The sequence below is a fragment of the Giraffa tippelskirchi genome, chromosome 4, assembly GCF_054371585.1.
Source record: "Giraffa tippelskirchi isolate mGirTip1 chromosome 4, T2T-mGirTip1v1.2.pri, whole genome shotgun sequence".
NCBI classification, from domain to species: Eukaryota; Metazoa; Chordata; class Mammalia; order Artiodactyla; family Giraffidae; genus Giraffa; species Giraffa tippelskirchi.
In genome coordinates this window covers 194,980,686-194,995,145 of record NC_137278.1, presented here as the reverse complement: position 1 = coordinate 194,995,145, position 14,460 = coordinate 194,980,686, and the positions used below count along the sequence as shown (strand labels likewise).

At 38.2% G+C, this 14,460-nt stretch overlaps 1 protein-coding gene across 6 annotated transcripts in view; it reads left to right on the top strand.

The window, feature by feature from the left end:
• The window catches only part of RIMKLB (ribosomal modification protein rimK like family member B), a 35,668-nt gene that overhangs the window by 5,070 nt on the left and 16,138 nt on the right, over positions 1 to 14,460 (top strand). For 5 of the 6 annotated variants that reach the window (XM_081587909.1, XM_081587910.1, XM_081587908.1 and 2 more), the window contains one exon: positions 7,799 to 8,029. In XM_081587909.1, the coding sequence (XP_081444035.1) occupies positions 7,855 to 8,029 (175 nt within the window). In that variant the 5' untranslated portion in view covers positions 7,799 to 7,854. Of the gene's footprint in view, positions 1 to 3,973; positions 4,060 to 7,798; positions 8,030 to 14,460 lie in introns of all 6 variants that reach the window. The other variant, XM_081587911.1, reaches the window with a different exon arrangement.

The following is a 14,460-nucleotide window of genomic DNA, read 5'->3' as shown; positions in this document are numbered from 1 at the left end:
CCAATACCTCTTTAATACTCAGCTTTCAGTTCTTTTGGGTATATACCTAAAAGTGGAATTCCTGGGTTGTATGTTGATTCTATTTTTAATTTTTTGAGGAACTGCCATACTGTTTTCCATAGCAGCTGCACTATTTAACATTCCCACCAACAAGTTTGCAATGCTTCCAGTTTCTCCACATCCTCCCCAACACTTTTGTTATTTTCTGTTGTTATTGTTCTTTTTTTCTTTTTGATAGTAACCATCCTGTGTGTGAGGTAGTTTCATGTTTTTGTTTGCATTTTCCTAGTACTTAGTCATACTGAACACTTTTTTTTATTCATGACATTTTAACATCAGGTCATTTTTAGTTCTCTGAGGGCTGGGACTTCATTTCTTACCATGATTTTCAGTGTCTTCAGATAAAGTGCATAGTAGACACTCATTAATTAAATGTATTATGCAATTGAATGTTTAGTTTTGTATATTTAGTAGTTTATCTTTTTTGACTGTAAAGGAATCCCCAGATATCTTTGACATAAGTTAGATTTATTTCTTCCTCATGAAAAAGAGATAGTAAACAGTTTAAGGCTATGGCACTGTGCAGTCAAGTTCTTCTAACATGTAGCTGTGCTTTTCTTAGAGTTGACTTACTCCAAATGGATGTTAGAGATACATAACAACCGTGGAGCAAGGACCAAGGAAGAGTACATCCCTTTAGTATGCTTCCTGGAAGTTGGAGTGCAGTACTTTGACTCAGTGCTCTTTGATCATATTTAGTTGTGAGAAAACATAGGGAATACAAATAAAGGTTCTTAGTCCTATAGCACTTTGCTCAGCTAAATATCAGATACATTATTGCTTAGGAGTAAGTAGATAGTGGATATTGGGAAGCAAGTGACAGTCTCTGCTATTGAGTATGTGGAATTTGAAGTGACTCTGGGCTCTTCCTCTTTCTAATTTAGACAAGTGACCTCTCTGCTAGTTTAGCCTCACCTGCCAAATGATGATAATAATGTGTCATGGGGATGATTGTGAGGATTAAATGAGAAGATACAAGTAAACTGTCTAACATCGTATTTGGTACATGTAATCACTCAAAAGTGAATTTATTTTCTTTATTTAAATTCCCTTTGATATTTTTAAGTATTAAAATAGTTAAGAGAAATTAAAAAACCTGAATCCTAGTCTTGGATCTGCTGTTGATATTTTGGGCAGATCATTCCTTTAAGATGGGATTTGTTATGTCTGTGTTTCTCACATAATTATGTGAGGACTAAATGATATTTACATAATTGTGTGCAGATTAAATAACAAAATATAGGGACTTCCCTGGCAGTCCAGTGGTTAAGACTTCCCCTTCCAGTGTAGGGGGTGTATATTCAATCCCTGGTGGAGAAGCTAAGCTCCCACATGTCTCTCCACCAAAAGACCAAAACATAAAACAGAAGCAATGTTGTAGCAAATTTTCAGTAAAGACTAAAAATAGTCCACAACAACAAAAATCTTAAAAAAAAAAAAAAAAGGCAAAGCGGGAAATGTTTGGTGAACTATAAATGGAGAATGTTTTTAACCCCACTTGTATGCATTGTTTTGCTTTTGTCTTGCATATGTTTCTTTGTATAAAAAGGGAAATTTATAGGTGTTTGTTTATATATCCCAAAGTGTTGCCTTTCTTTACCTTCATTGTTTTCTGTTTCTATGTAGACATTCAATGTTTTACTCTTTTTCTTAGGTCTTTTGATGGAGGGTCCCTATTGAGTCTGTACAGAAAAATGGCCATCCTCTCATTTTTTCACCTCCTAAATCATGTATATACTTTTTTTAAAAAAGGGTATCATAGATTAAAGAGCCATATGGAGAGAGTATGAATGAATGTGTCGTATAAAGTTTGGAAAATTAGCTATTTGCTCTGTTTTTGAGGTATACTCTTTCAAGAATAATGAGGGGACTGTCATACATTTCTTTTCTATCACTGTAATCTTGGATTAATACCTAACCTCCTGCTCCTGCTTTCAAAGCATTTCAGTCTACCTTCAAGTTAATGTGCTGATGAAAATGGTGTCCAAACAGTGATATTATTGTTAAAGTGGCATCTTAGCTAAAGGATGAGATTGTAGAGAAAGTACCTCTACAGGTTTCAAAGGGACAGTTGTTTAGTGGGTAATGGGGTAACAGGCATATAACACTTCAGAAAACTATATATTCATTGATTTGGCTGCACTGGGTCTTAATTGAGAAAGATGGCATTTTTAGTTGTGGCATGTGGGATTTAGTTCCTTGACCAGGGATTGAATCTGTGCCCCTTGCATGGGGAGCACAGAGTCTTAGCCATTTGACCACCAGGGAAGCCCCCAGGTCTAACACTACTAATTGATTGATTGGACTCTTCTGAGATCTTCATTTTATCATTCATTTTCTTTTGTAGTTGTTGTTCAGTCTCTTGAGTTGTGTCCGACTCTTTCAGACCCCATGGACTGCAGCACCAGGTTTCCTTATCTTGGAGTTAGCTGAAATTCATGTCTGTTGAGTTGGTGATGCTATCTAAGCATCTCATCCTCTCCTGCCCTCTTCTCCTTTTGCCTTCAATTCTTCCCATCATCAGGGTCTTTTCCAATGAGTTGGCTCTTTGCATCAGGGTAATAAAGTATTGGAGCTTCAGCTTTAGCATCAGTCCTTCCAATGAATATTCAGGGTTGACTTTCTTTAGGATGGACTGGTTTGATCTCCTTGCTGTCCAAGGAACTCTCAAGAGTCTTCTCCAGCACCACAATTTGAAAACATGAGTTCTTCGGTGCTCACCCTTCTTTATGGTCCAACTTTCACATCCATACATGAATACATGAATACTGAAAATACCATAGTTTTGACTATTCGGACCTTTGTCGGCAAAGTGATGCCTCTGCTTTTTAATATGCTTCTAGGTTAGTTATAGCTTTTCTTCCAAGAAGCAAGCATCTTTTAATTTCATGGCTGCAGTCACCATCAGTTCAGTTCAGTTGCTCAGTCGTGTACAACTCTTTGCGACCCCATGGACTGCAGCATGCTAGGCTTCTCTGTCCATCACCAACTCCTGGAGTTTATTCAGACTCATGTCCATTGAGTCGGTGATGCTGTCCAACCACCTCATCCTCTGCCATCCCCTTCTCCTGCCTTCAATCTTTCCCAGCATCAGGGTCTTTTCAGATGAGTCACATCTTTGCATCAGGTGGCCAAAGTATTGGAGTTTCAGCTTCAGCATCAGTCCTTCCAGTGACTATTCAGGACTGATTTCCTTTAGGATTGACTGGTTTGATCTCCTTGCAGTCCAAGGGACTCTCTCAAGAATCTTCTCCAACACCACAGTTCAATAGCATCAATTCTTCGGTGCTCAGCTTTCTTTATAGTCCAACTCTCACATCCATACATGACCACTGGAAAAACCATAGCTTTGACTAGTAATACCCAAGGTTTAATTTGAAGTAGTGTTCATTTAACTTTCAGTTTTAAAATAAGTCATTATTCAATTTGGAGTTTGATAAGGCATGTCATTCAACATCTTTAAACATTGTGATTCTGTTAGATCATCTGTTTATAATATATATCATCACACACACACACACACACACACACACACACACACACACAATTGATTCTTGAACAGCATGGGTTGGAACTGTGCAAGTCCACTGATTCAATAAATAGGTAGTATAGTTCTTTGCTTGCTTAACTGAGGCAGTAGTGGGAGGCACTGAGTTAGGGATGCCCATTAGGCACATTAAAACAGGATCTGAAATTCAGTTGAACTCCTGGTTGGAAAAATATATTTAGTAGGTCAATGATAGTAGTTGAAACTGGGCTGAGAATGACTTTTCTAGAGAATGGAAAGAAAGATTTAAGAATGAAGCCCTGGGGGTTATGTATAGGAGGAGAGCTGTCAGGAGAAAAGAGAGAAGATAATAGGCAAAGACTGATTGTTCACACATTTGTTATTTGTCTGTGTAAACCGATCCAGCTCCTGTATTTCGCATCCAGGACAGAATGATGTCGTTGAAAGCACATATGTAGTAATTGCCAAGTGGAGTAAATCCTAGTTTTTATGTAAGTGTATATATATTTTTTCCAACATTTTTTCCTTTTCTTTTTATTCTGAGTTAATTTGATGTATCTTATCTGGAATAAAGAATTTTTCTAGTAGTAAGAGATGTCCTTAATATTATCAGATGGTAGACTGTGATTTTGCTTTTTTCCTTAGCAGAATAATTACCATTGGGAAGAAGCCTCTCAAGAAAAATGAATGAAGAATCATCTTAGGATTCTCATTTAATTAGCCTTGCCTGTACTATTGGAAGATAACAGATAAAGATAAATTGGTGTGCTTATCCATAATTTTCACAGGAAAACTATCTCTAATATAAAATTAAATTTTATAAATTTCCTCTATTTAAAAAACGCTATTTTAGCATCCACTTAGTATCTGATATTTATATATCATTTTCCTTGGTACTTTTAGATGAAGAGGATGAGAGTTAGTAGATCTGATTTTACATTCTAAGAGGAAAAATAAGCTCCGATGTGTATGTGGACATTTGCGAATGCTGTATTTTATCTTACACTTTTGGAGAATAAACTCTTCTTATACAAATATGTTATTGCGTAGCCAGACTTACTCAGTTAAATGTCAGGGGAAAAGGGGGAAACCATTTTATTTTACAAAGGACCTTTTCTTGTCATTGATTGATTGATTGCTGTGTGGCACAGCTTGCAAGTTCTTAGTTACCCAACAAGGGATTCACCCTGTGCCCCCTGCAGTGGAAGCAGAGTCTTAACCACTGGACCTCCAGGGAATTCCCTCCTGTCTTTTACAATAGTGAATATGATTTGAACTTCAAGGTAGTCCTTTTATTGGCATACTTTGGTCTCCTAGGCTGTATAGATTGACAGTTACGCTTTTGACTTATCGTTTTCCTTCATGTTAAGAGATTGGGAAAAAGAAAAGTAGATGTTTTAAAATAATAGGGGAGGAGACACCAATCTGTTGGTCTCTGGCCCATAGGAATGCATTGGTGGCCTCTCAGGCCAGGAGGGGCTACATGGGTGGGACAGTTGGGGCCACAGAGCCTGTGCCTTTGTGGTTGGCGTCTTCACCTGCCTGTTTCCTGGGTTACATTGTCACATGGTTAGATGTGGATCCCAATGGAACAGCCTGAAAAAGACAAACAGCCACTGTAGCAGCATCCCTGAGCACCAAGCCACTTAATCCTCCTGTGAAAACTGGAGTGGACCATTGGGCAAAGAAGAGGTTGTACCCTTTTACTCCCTGGCAATAAGTGGTCTCTGGAGATGACTAAGATTGTAGTAGATTAAAATCTAGACAAGTGTCATTTGAAGATACCAACCCCAATGGAACAGTAAGGTGAGGATGGTTAAGCACACTTTGACTTTTATAAATTGGTGATGCCATTTACTTGGTGTACAGGAATACTGAGTTGGAACACAGTGTTGCCACATACCTCTGCAAAACTTTACAAGAAAACCAGGGCATAACAATATTCTGAAGATTTTTAAGTATTCTGCATGAAGATATGTCAGTGCAGCACAGGGTGACAGCCCCCGTGTTGTCTGCCACTTAGGTGGGCTTTGAGGAGCCATAGCCATTGACATCATCAACATAGTCTCTACCTTCTTCTGCAGGTAATAGCATTCTTCCAGTTCTACATTAGGGGGTTCAGGCACCCCTCCTTGAAAGGTTGGGGTCCAATTGTGGCAATCTTTGCTTCACCTCACCCAGACAGAGAGGGAACATCGTTTTCTTTCTTAGAACCCTGGGTGTAAGAGGATTTAGAGCCTCTTCATTAAAAAGAAAATGAAAAGAGATAGGGAGCCTAATCTGAGCACATAGTTAGTTGGTTGTGTAGCAGCATAGAAACACCCAAATTTTACTACATGAGGCTTTCAGAGCTGTGGCCATGAGGCCAGACAAGATGGGTATGCTCACAAGCAGCATCTCTTAGGAGTCTGCAAGACTGTATGAGACTGCAGTCTTGGGATGCCTTTTATTGTGTGATTATAGAGTCACTGGAAGCATCATGTGTGTTACTTTTGTGGCCTGGGCCTTTTCCTAAAAGCTGATTTACCGTAACTGCTTCCCACTTACCAGTGGCTACCACAGCCCCATCCTGATTTCTACTGGGGCCACAACTGAACTAGTAATGCAGGGAAGTTTCATGCAGTGAAATCAATCATAAAAACAGACAGTGGTCAAGACTTCAGCATGAGTGGAGGCACAGAGGTATTGAGTATTGGAGGTCAATGAGTGGGTGTTTCAAAAGCTACCCATTGTAAACACTTTTAAGGGCATTTTTACATTAATAGTTTCCCTCTCAGTGGAAACTGGGCATCTCTCTGGTGTGACTTGTGGAGCTTTTTCTTCTGAGTGAGACCTTTTCCACTGGTCTGGAAGGCCACATTCCATATTCCTAGTGTGTAAATTGAGCTCTAAACCTCTTTCTTGTGCTTTTTTCCTGGTATCCAGTGACTGATGCCTTTGAGATGGTGGGTCCTAGGGCAGGTAGGTGAGTATGGTAGGCAGGACAGTCAAGGTCTTGACAGAGTGGGTGGTGTGAGTGTTTTGTGTGTGTGTGTGTGTGTGTGTGGTAGTGCCTCTGTCCCATGATGTTCTGCTCTTACTGTGTGCATCTGTGGAGCAGGCCTTTCTGGTTTAGACTGTGCAAAAGCACACGAATGGTGCACAGGAAACCAGTTCCAGCTGCTATGAAGCAGTCCATCTGTAGGGCTGTTGCTTCCCCTTGTTCTTTCCTTTTGCGTTAGTTTTGCCATGTCATATGGAGTAATACTAGAAATCTTTTATTTGTTAAAATCACCTGTTAATGCTTGTTAGTAAAACTTGTAACTGTTTGCTACTCTTCATGAAAATGATTCCAGTTCTCTTACTCATGATATAAACTCTTGAGAAGTAGCACTCTCTTTTTTGGTGGCATTCTAGTAAACAAGCTATGTTTGTTTAATAAAAATTCTATTTAAAGATAGAATAAAAACATCGAGTAAGAGCATGCTGTCTCTTGACTGAAAAATAAATTTTAATGAAGAGCTTTGGCATTTATTTTGGTTATTTAAAAATTTCCGCCACATTCTCAAATTTTTATTTTGATTAAATGGTGATTGATATCAGTAGTGACACTCATCTAGTAGTATAGGTACTACCTTCTCATATTTAAACATACCTATAAAGAGTGAGTGAAGTCAATTAGTCCTGTCTGACTCTTTGTGACCCCATGGACTGTAGCCTACCAGGCTCCCCCGTCCATGGGATTCACCAGGTAAGAATACTGGAGTGGGTTGCCATTTCCTTCTCCAACCTATAAAGATGTTTATAATAAATTATACATGTGCTGTGTGTGCTTAGTTGTGTCCAACTCTTTGCGACCCTGTGGACCGTAGCCCACCAAGCTCCTCTGTCCATGGGATTCTCCAGGCAAAAACACTGGAGTGGATTGCCATTTCCTCTTCTAGGGGACCATCCCGACCCAGGGATAGAATCTGAGTCTCTTGTGTCTCCTGCATTGGCAGCCGGGTTCTTTACTAGTAGCACTTCCTGGGAAGCCCAGAACACGTATGGAATAAGGCAAGCAGTTGAACAGTAACTGCACAAATGTACATTATTTATTTGAGTTTGTAGTGATGGAAAAGATACAGGGATATAGTTTTTCCTTTTTTTTTATGGTTAATATATAATTGTAGTGCTTATTTGTGTGTGTGAAAGGAAAAAAAAATAAAATTTCTTGATTTACTTTGTATGTGTATTTTCTTTTCCATCTAGGAGGAGTCTATATTCAGGACGAAGTAATCCTAGGAAAGGAGGAACAGCAGATCAAGATGTGTAGCTCTGTGGCTGCCAAGTTGTGGTTCTTGACAGATCGTCGAATCAGGGAAGACTATCCCCAAAAAGAGATCTTACGAGCGTTAAAGGCCAAATGTTGTGAGGAGGAACTAGACTTTAGGGCTGTGGTGATGGATGAGTTGGTGCTAACAGTTGAACAAGGAAACCTGGGTAAGTCTATAGTTAAGTAACGGTTTGGATTTTTACCTAGAATTTGGTGATTCTTTTTGTTTTAGGAATAATTAGGTCAAAGGATCTGGTAATAGGCTTTATCATTACTAAATATCATTGTTTCTTTACAAATAACTGCATTAGAAATATTTCTAAATTATTTCACTTGAATTAATAAGTAGTTACTATGTTTCTAAGAAAGATGCATACCATGTTATTTTCAGTCCAGTTTTTTTTTTTTAATACATGGTGCCCAGTTCCAGCACCTTACACGGCTTCAGAAAAATCTGGGGTAGTGTGTCATTCTTTCATTAAATATTGAGTACCCACTTTGTGCTAGTTAATTGGTATGGTGTGTAAAATTAGACATTAACATTAATCAGTTGATCACACAAATAAATGTAAAATTGTTATGAAAGGAATTGGATGTCACTGCACACCCTCCTGTACCTATAACAGATTTGCCTTGAAATCTTCTTTCTGATATCTATTATATGCTTTTACAACTTTATAATTGTAAGGTCCATACAACTGTTGTTGAAAATAAAAACTCAAGATACTTTGTGTTAGAAGCATGTTCTTGAAGTCTGAGTTGAGAAGAGATCTCAAGGACAGTGTGGTATTTTAGCTCACTAAACACAACTTCAACAGGCTTCTGGTGTATGTTTCTGTGTTTTAAAAGTTGAAATACTAAAGGCTGCATTTCCAAGAGTCCCCTGTGTTCCTCATGTGACCCAGCTTCTGTCAAATAGACACATTACAGAAAGATTTGAGAGGTAGAAAATCTCTATTTTTCAGAAGTTTCATAGGTTGAAAACCATTGTGCTTGGTTTTTTCTTAGATGCCTAATGGACATTTTTACTTTGTTCTCAACTGTTTCCATGCCAGTCTGTCAAAACTGAACCCATGTTTCCCCCTAAAACAATCTTCTTATTTCAGTTTTTCTGTCTCTGTAACATTGCCTTTTGGCCTTTTTATCCATTCTTAAGAGCCATTTATACCACAAAATATTGTTGCTTTTTCCTTCCAAGCCACAACTATTCTAACTTTTACTTCTCACTGTTCTGGATCTGGGTCTTAGAGCCAACATTTTCATGACACAACAGCCCTGTATCTCTTTTTCACAGTCTTTCCTCTCCAGCTCTCTCTCATTCACAAATACTACCTTTATCATCTTAACATGATAAAACCTTGAGAAACTCTTGTTTCCCCATAACGTTGAATCTAATTTTATATTAAAGACTTTTCATTATGTACATCATATGAATCCAGGAATTCCTAGTTGATTTTTTTTTTAACAATTTGTACCTATTTTAATTATTTAAATCTCATACCATCTTGTAAGGAAGGTAATATTATCATTTTATAGATGAGGAAACAGATGAGGAATTAAGTGGAGAAATAATAATAAAATACCTCTTCTAACTATTTATATACGTTTATTGAGAGATTTATTTTTGCATACTGCTTTGAGTTAACTGACATGTGTCCTGTCTTTTCACCTTGCAGCTCATAAACTCATTCAGTATTTGCTTTTCTGTGAATGCCTCTTTTTTGAATTAGAGTTTTGCTGGGTATAGGAGTCTTAGTTGGTAGTTTTTTCTTTTAGCAGTTTGAATATATTAACTTCTATCTTCTGGCCTCCAAAGTTTCTGATAAGAAATCTACCAGTGATTTTATTGAGGATCCATAGAATGTGGTGATTTGCTTCTCTCTTGCTTTTTTCAAAATTCTCTCTTTATCTTTTGAAAGATTGATTATAGTGTATCTCACCATGTGTCTGTCAAAAGGTGGAGATTGTTGAGCTTCTTGGATGTTTATATTCACATCTTTCCTCAAATTTGGGAAGTTTTCAGCTGCTATTTCTTCAAATATTATCCTCCCCCCAGTCTTCTTGGGACTCCAACAATGCCTAAGTTTACTGATTATTCTGTCTGCTCAAATCTACTTTGAATTTCTTTAAGTGAATTTTCATTTCTGTTATTGTTCTTTTCAGCTCCAGAATTACTTACTGGTTTCCTTTTATGTGTTCTGTCTGCTGATATTAACATTTTGTTCACATATTGTTTCCTTGACTTTTTTCATTCTTTGAGTATCTTTGAGGTAGTTTCCCCCCTTAAAAAAATTTTTTTTTATTGAGGTATAGTTGATTTACAGTATTGTGTTAGGTTCAGGTATACAGCAAAGTGAATCAGTTATATTACATATAAATGTATCTGCTTCCAATTTATCCCCCCCACACACATAGTTTCTTTTAATGTCATTGTCATGCTCAGTTACTCAGTCATGTCTGACTCTTTGCGACCCAATGGGCTGTAGCCCGCCTGGCTCAGGCAAGAATACTGGAGTGAGTTGCCATGCCCTCCTCTAGGCAATCTTCTTGACCCAGAGATCAAATCCAAGTCTTTTATGTCTCTTGCAATGACAGGTGAGTTCTTTACCACTAGCACTACCTGCGAAGCCCAGTGGAGGGAGTGTTACAACAAAAAGTACTATGGCCTCTTTGTCTGTACCTCTGTGATCAGAAGCTGCTTCCAGCCATCAGAGCAGAGATCCCAGATATTTTGAGGGCAGGTCGTTGTACCCACCCTGACTCCTGCAGGGTGTGTCAGCTGCTCCAGAACCAAGTGCACAGTATGGCTAGAGAGTGGGGGATGAGTAGTTGCTGCTGTTCTGAAATTGATCAAAATTAACTGCATTTATGATCCCAGTCTTTTTGTGAAAGTTGTGGTCCTTCAGCAAATTGACCAGGGATTGTCTTGATGGTGAAACAGAGTCCTGATGCTTCCTACTCCTTCATCTTCTCAGAATCCTCTTTATACTCATTTTTGATTGAGGTGTATCTTTTTGTTTTGTTGTTTTATATTTTGGAAACAAGTCTCTTATGGGATTATGTGTACCATGAATATCTTTTATCTGTGGCTTGCTTTTTTAACTCTGTTAATGACATCTTCTGGTCAGGAAGAGTTTTGAATTAAGTACAGTTTGTATTTTTCCTTTTTTGATTAGTGCCTTTTGTGTTGCAGTTAAGATTGTATGTGCCCAAGAGTCTTTATTTTAAAATACATGCTGAAAATCTGCTTGATAAAACACAGCATTATTAGGTGAAATTATTGTTGAGAAAAGGGCATTATTAGTGTGGAACCATTTTCTAAGGATATGTGAGTGTTAACTTTTGCTGGTTTAAGAAATAATTAATAAAAGGATAAACCATAATTTTCCAAGTATGGGCTTCCCAGGTGGCTCAGTGGTAAAGAATCCACCTGCCAATGCAGGATATGTGGGTTTGATCCCTAGATCAGGAAGATCCCCTGGAGAAGGAAATGGCAACCCACCCCAGTACTCTTGCCTGGAAAATCCCATGGAGAGAGGAGTCTGGTGGGCTATATAGTTCATGGAATCACAAAGAGTTGGACGTGACTTAGAGATTAAACAACAAGAACAATGATTACCTTTAGGGAAAAGAAAAGGATCAAGAGGACAGGGATGAGCAAGACTACTCTGACAAGTTTGGGCATGTGTCGATCATTTTTGAAAGCAGGTGATAGTACATTGGATTTATTATAATATTTTTATTTTCTATTTAGAATTTTCCTTAATAAAAAGTTGAAATGTTTGACCTGATGAAAGTTTGTTTGACTCAAGGATAGAAGGAGAAATTTTGGAATTTAGTTATTTTTCGTATGGCACCTTATTGAGTTTATAGGTTGTTTCTTGCTTCCTGGATTCCCAGAATTGCCCTGCTGTTTTTTTGACCCTGGTTTTTACATCATTCTTTTTTTTTTAAATTCTGTGCATGATCCTATATACATCCATTATTACTTTTCCTGCTCAAGTTAACTAGAGATATTTTAATTGCTTACAAATCAAATAACCTTCCCCAATACAAAAATTAATTCCAGAGAGCATGTTGCCAACAATAGACCTTCAGAGACTTGGTTACTTGGCATAGATAGGGCAGAAATCAATTAAGACTACCTTTCCAGAATGGGATTCTAATAACTCAAGGCACACATTGGTGAAACTGGAGATTAAGTAGTTACTTTTATTCACTTGGAACCATGGCCTCTTGATGAAAGTGAAAGAGGAGAGTGAAAAAGTTGGCTGAAAATCCAACATTCAGAAAACTAAGATCATGGCATCTGGTCCCATCACTTAATGGCAAATAGATGGGGAAACAATGGAATCAGTGACAGACTTTATCTTTTTGGGCTCCAAAATCACTGCAGATGGTGACTGCAGCCGAGAAATTAAAAGACACTTGCTCCTTGGAAGAAAAGTTACGACCAACCTAGACGGCATATTAAAAAGCAGAGACATTACTTTGCCAACAAAGGTCCATCTAGTCAAAGCTATGGTTTTTCCAGTAGTCATGTATGGATGTGAGAGTTGGACTATGAAGAAAGCTGAGCACTGAAGAATTGACGCTTTTGAACTATGGTGTTGGAGAAGACTCTTGAGAGTCCCTTGGACTGCAAGGAGAACAAATCAGTCAATCCTAAGGAAATCAGTCCTGAATAGTCACTGGAAGGACTGATGCTGAAGCTGAAACTCCAATACTTTGGCCACCTGATTTGAAGAATTGACTTATTTGAAAAGACCCTGATACTGGGAAAGATTGAAGGCAGGAGGAGAAGGGGACGACAGAGGATGAGATGGATGGCATCACCTATTCCAATGGACATGAGTTTGAGTAAACTCCAGGATTTGGTGATGGACAGGGAAGCCTGGTGTGCTGCAGTCCATGGGGTCGCAAAGAGTCGGACACGACTGAATGACTGAACGGAACTGATGGTCTGTTGAAAATAAACCTTTGCAGTCTGTTAAATTCTGCTGCAGAACACTTTATTTCAGTTTAAAAATTATATTTCTTTTTACAAACACGTTAGTTTTCTAGGAACCAACTTTTATGGTGGCCGTTCTTTTCTTGAGAGTTTTAGTTAGTGTTAGTTACTCAGTCGTGTCCGACTCTTTGCAACCCCATGAACTGTAGCCCACCAGGCTCCTCCGTCCCTCAAATTCTCCAGGCAGAAGTTGGAGTGGGTAGCCATTCCCTTCAGGGGATCTTCCCAACCCCAGGGTTCAAACACAGGACTCCTGCGTTGCAGTCAGATTCTTTTCTGTCTGAGCCACCAGGGAAGCCCCAAAAGAAAGCCTGTTTCTGCCTGTTTTCAAATTGAGGACCTTTTGAGTGTGAGGTGAATGTGATAACCACTGCATTATGGAACCACAGTTACTTGCCTGAACCTCGCCACATATGGGACCTTAGCTCCCCAACCAGGGAATTTGCTTGTTATTCATTAATTTCTGTTCTTCCTTTTTCTTAGATGTTAATGTGATTTGATTTACCTCTGGTATTTAAGTTATTTACATCTTGTTTTAGGCAGTATGTCTTCAGACATTACGTAAAACACATGCTCTGTTTCTTAAAAAATGGTGAGAGGAATTTCCCTGGTGGTTCAGTGGTTAAAACTCCAATGCATGGGGCGAATGTTTGATCCCTGTTTGGAGAACTAAGATTCCACATGCCAAGTTGTGTGTCCCACCCCTTCCATGATGAGACAAGTTCAAATTTCAATATAATAATAATTGAGTACCTACTATATTCCAGATAGTGCTGGGGGATATAGCTTTGAACAAGATAGTATTTCCTACTCTAATGGAAATTTCTGGTTATTCTGTCTCTCAGTCTCCCTTGTGCAAAAGAGGAAGATGGATGGCAGAGATGATTAAAAATTATTAAGTGCTTATTATATGCCCGGCGCTTGCGAACTAATGTTAACAAAGTTAATTCTCATCACAACTTTGTAAAGGAATTACTTCTACTATTCTTATTTTAAAGAACCTGCGGCACAAAGAGGTTGAGTAACTAGCCTGGGGTTACACAGTGGAGAAACAGTAGAGCTTGGATTTGAATCAGATATGGGGTCCTTGTTGCAGTAGATCTGTTCACTTTCTGTGTTTGCCTTTGCTGTCCTTTCATTATCTACCTTTGATAATGAGAGAAGAACCTTAATTTACTTCCCCTGTTGGTTTCTTCAGAGTTTTATGTATACGGTGAGTTTAATACTGTTTCCTTTTTTGTTATTTATTATTCTATAGCTCTAAATTTTATCTAAAGTTATCTAAATATATATTTATATTTTGAATTTTACATCAAAAAGTTCTAGATATCATGTAGTTATGTCACCTGCTCTACTTGCCAAAGTAGGTTGGAACAGACTTATATATTTGTCTTTAACCTGAAGCTGTTAAAAGTTTACTCTTTTTCAAAGTGGAAAGTGAGACTTGACATTTAAAGAACACCACAAAGATACTTTGCTTCCCCTCTCGCCTTGTCTATACTAGTCTGTTGCTGGAAAACTGCAGTAATTTTTATGACTGGCTTCATTAATAGTGACTAAAATGATACACTTCCCCACTTTTCTTTG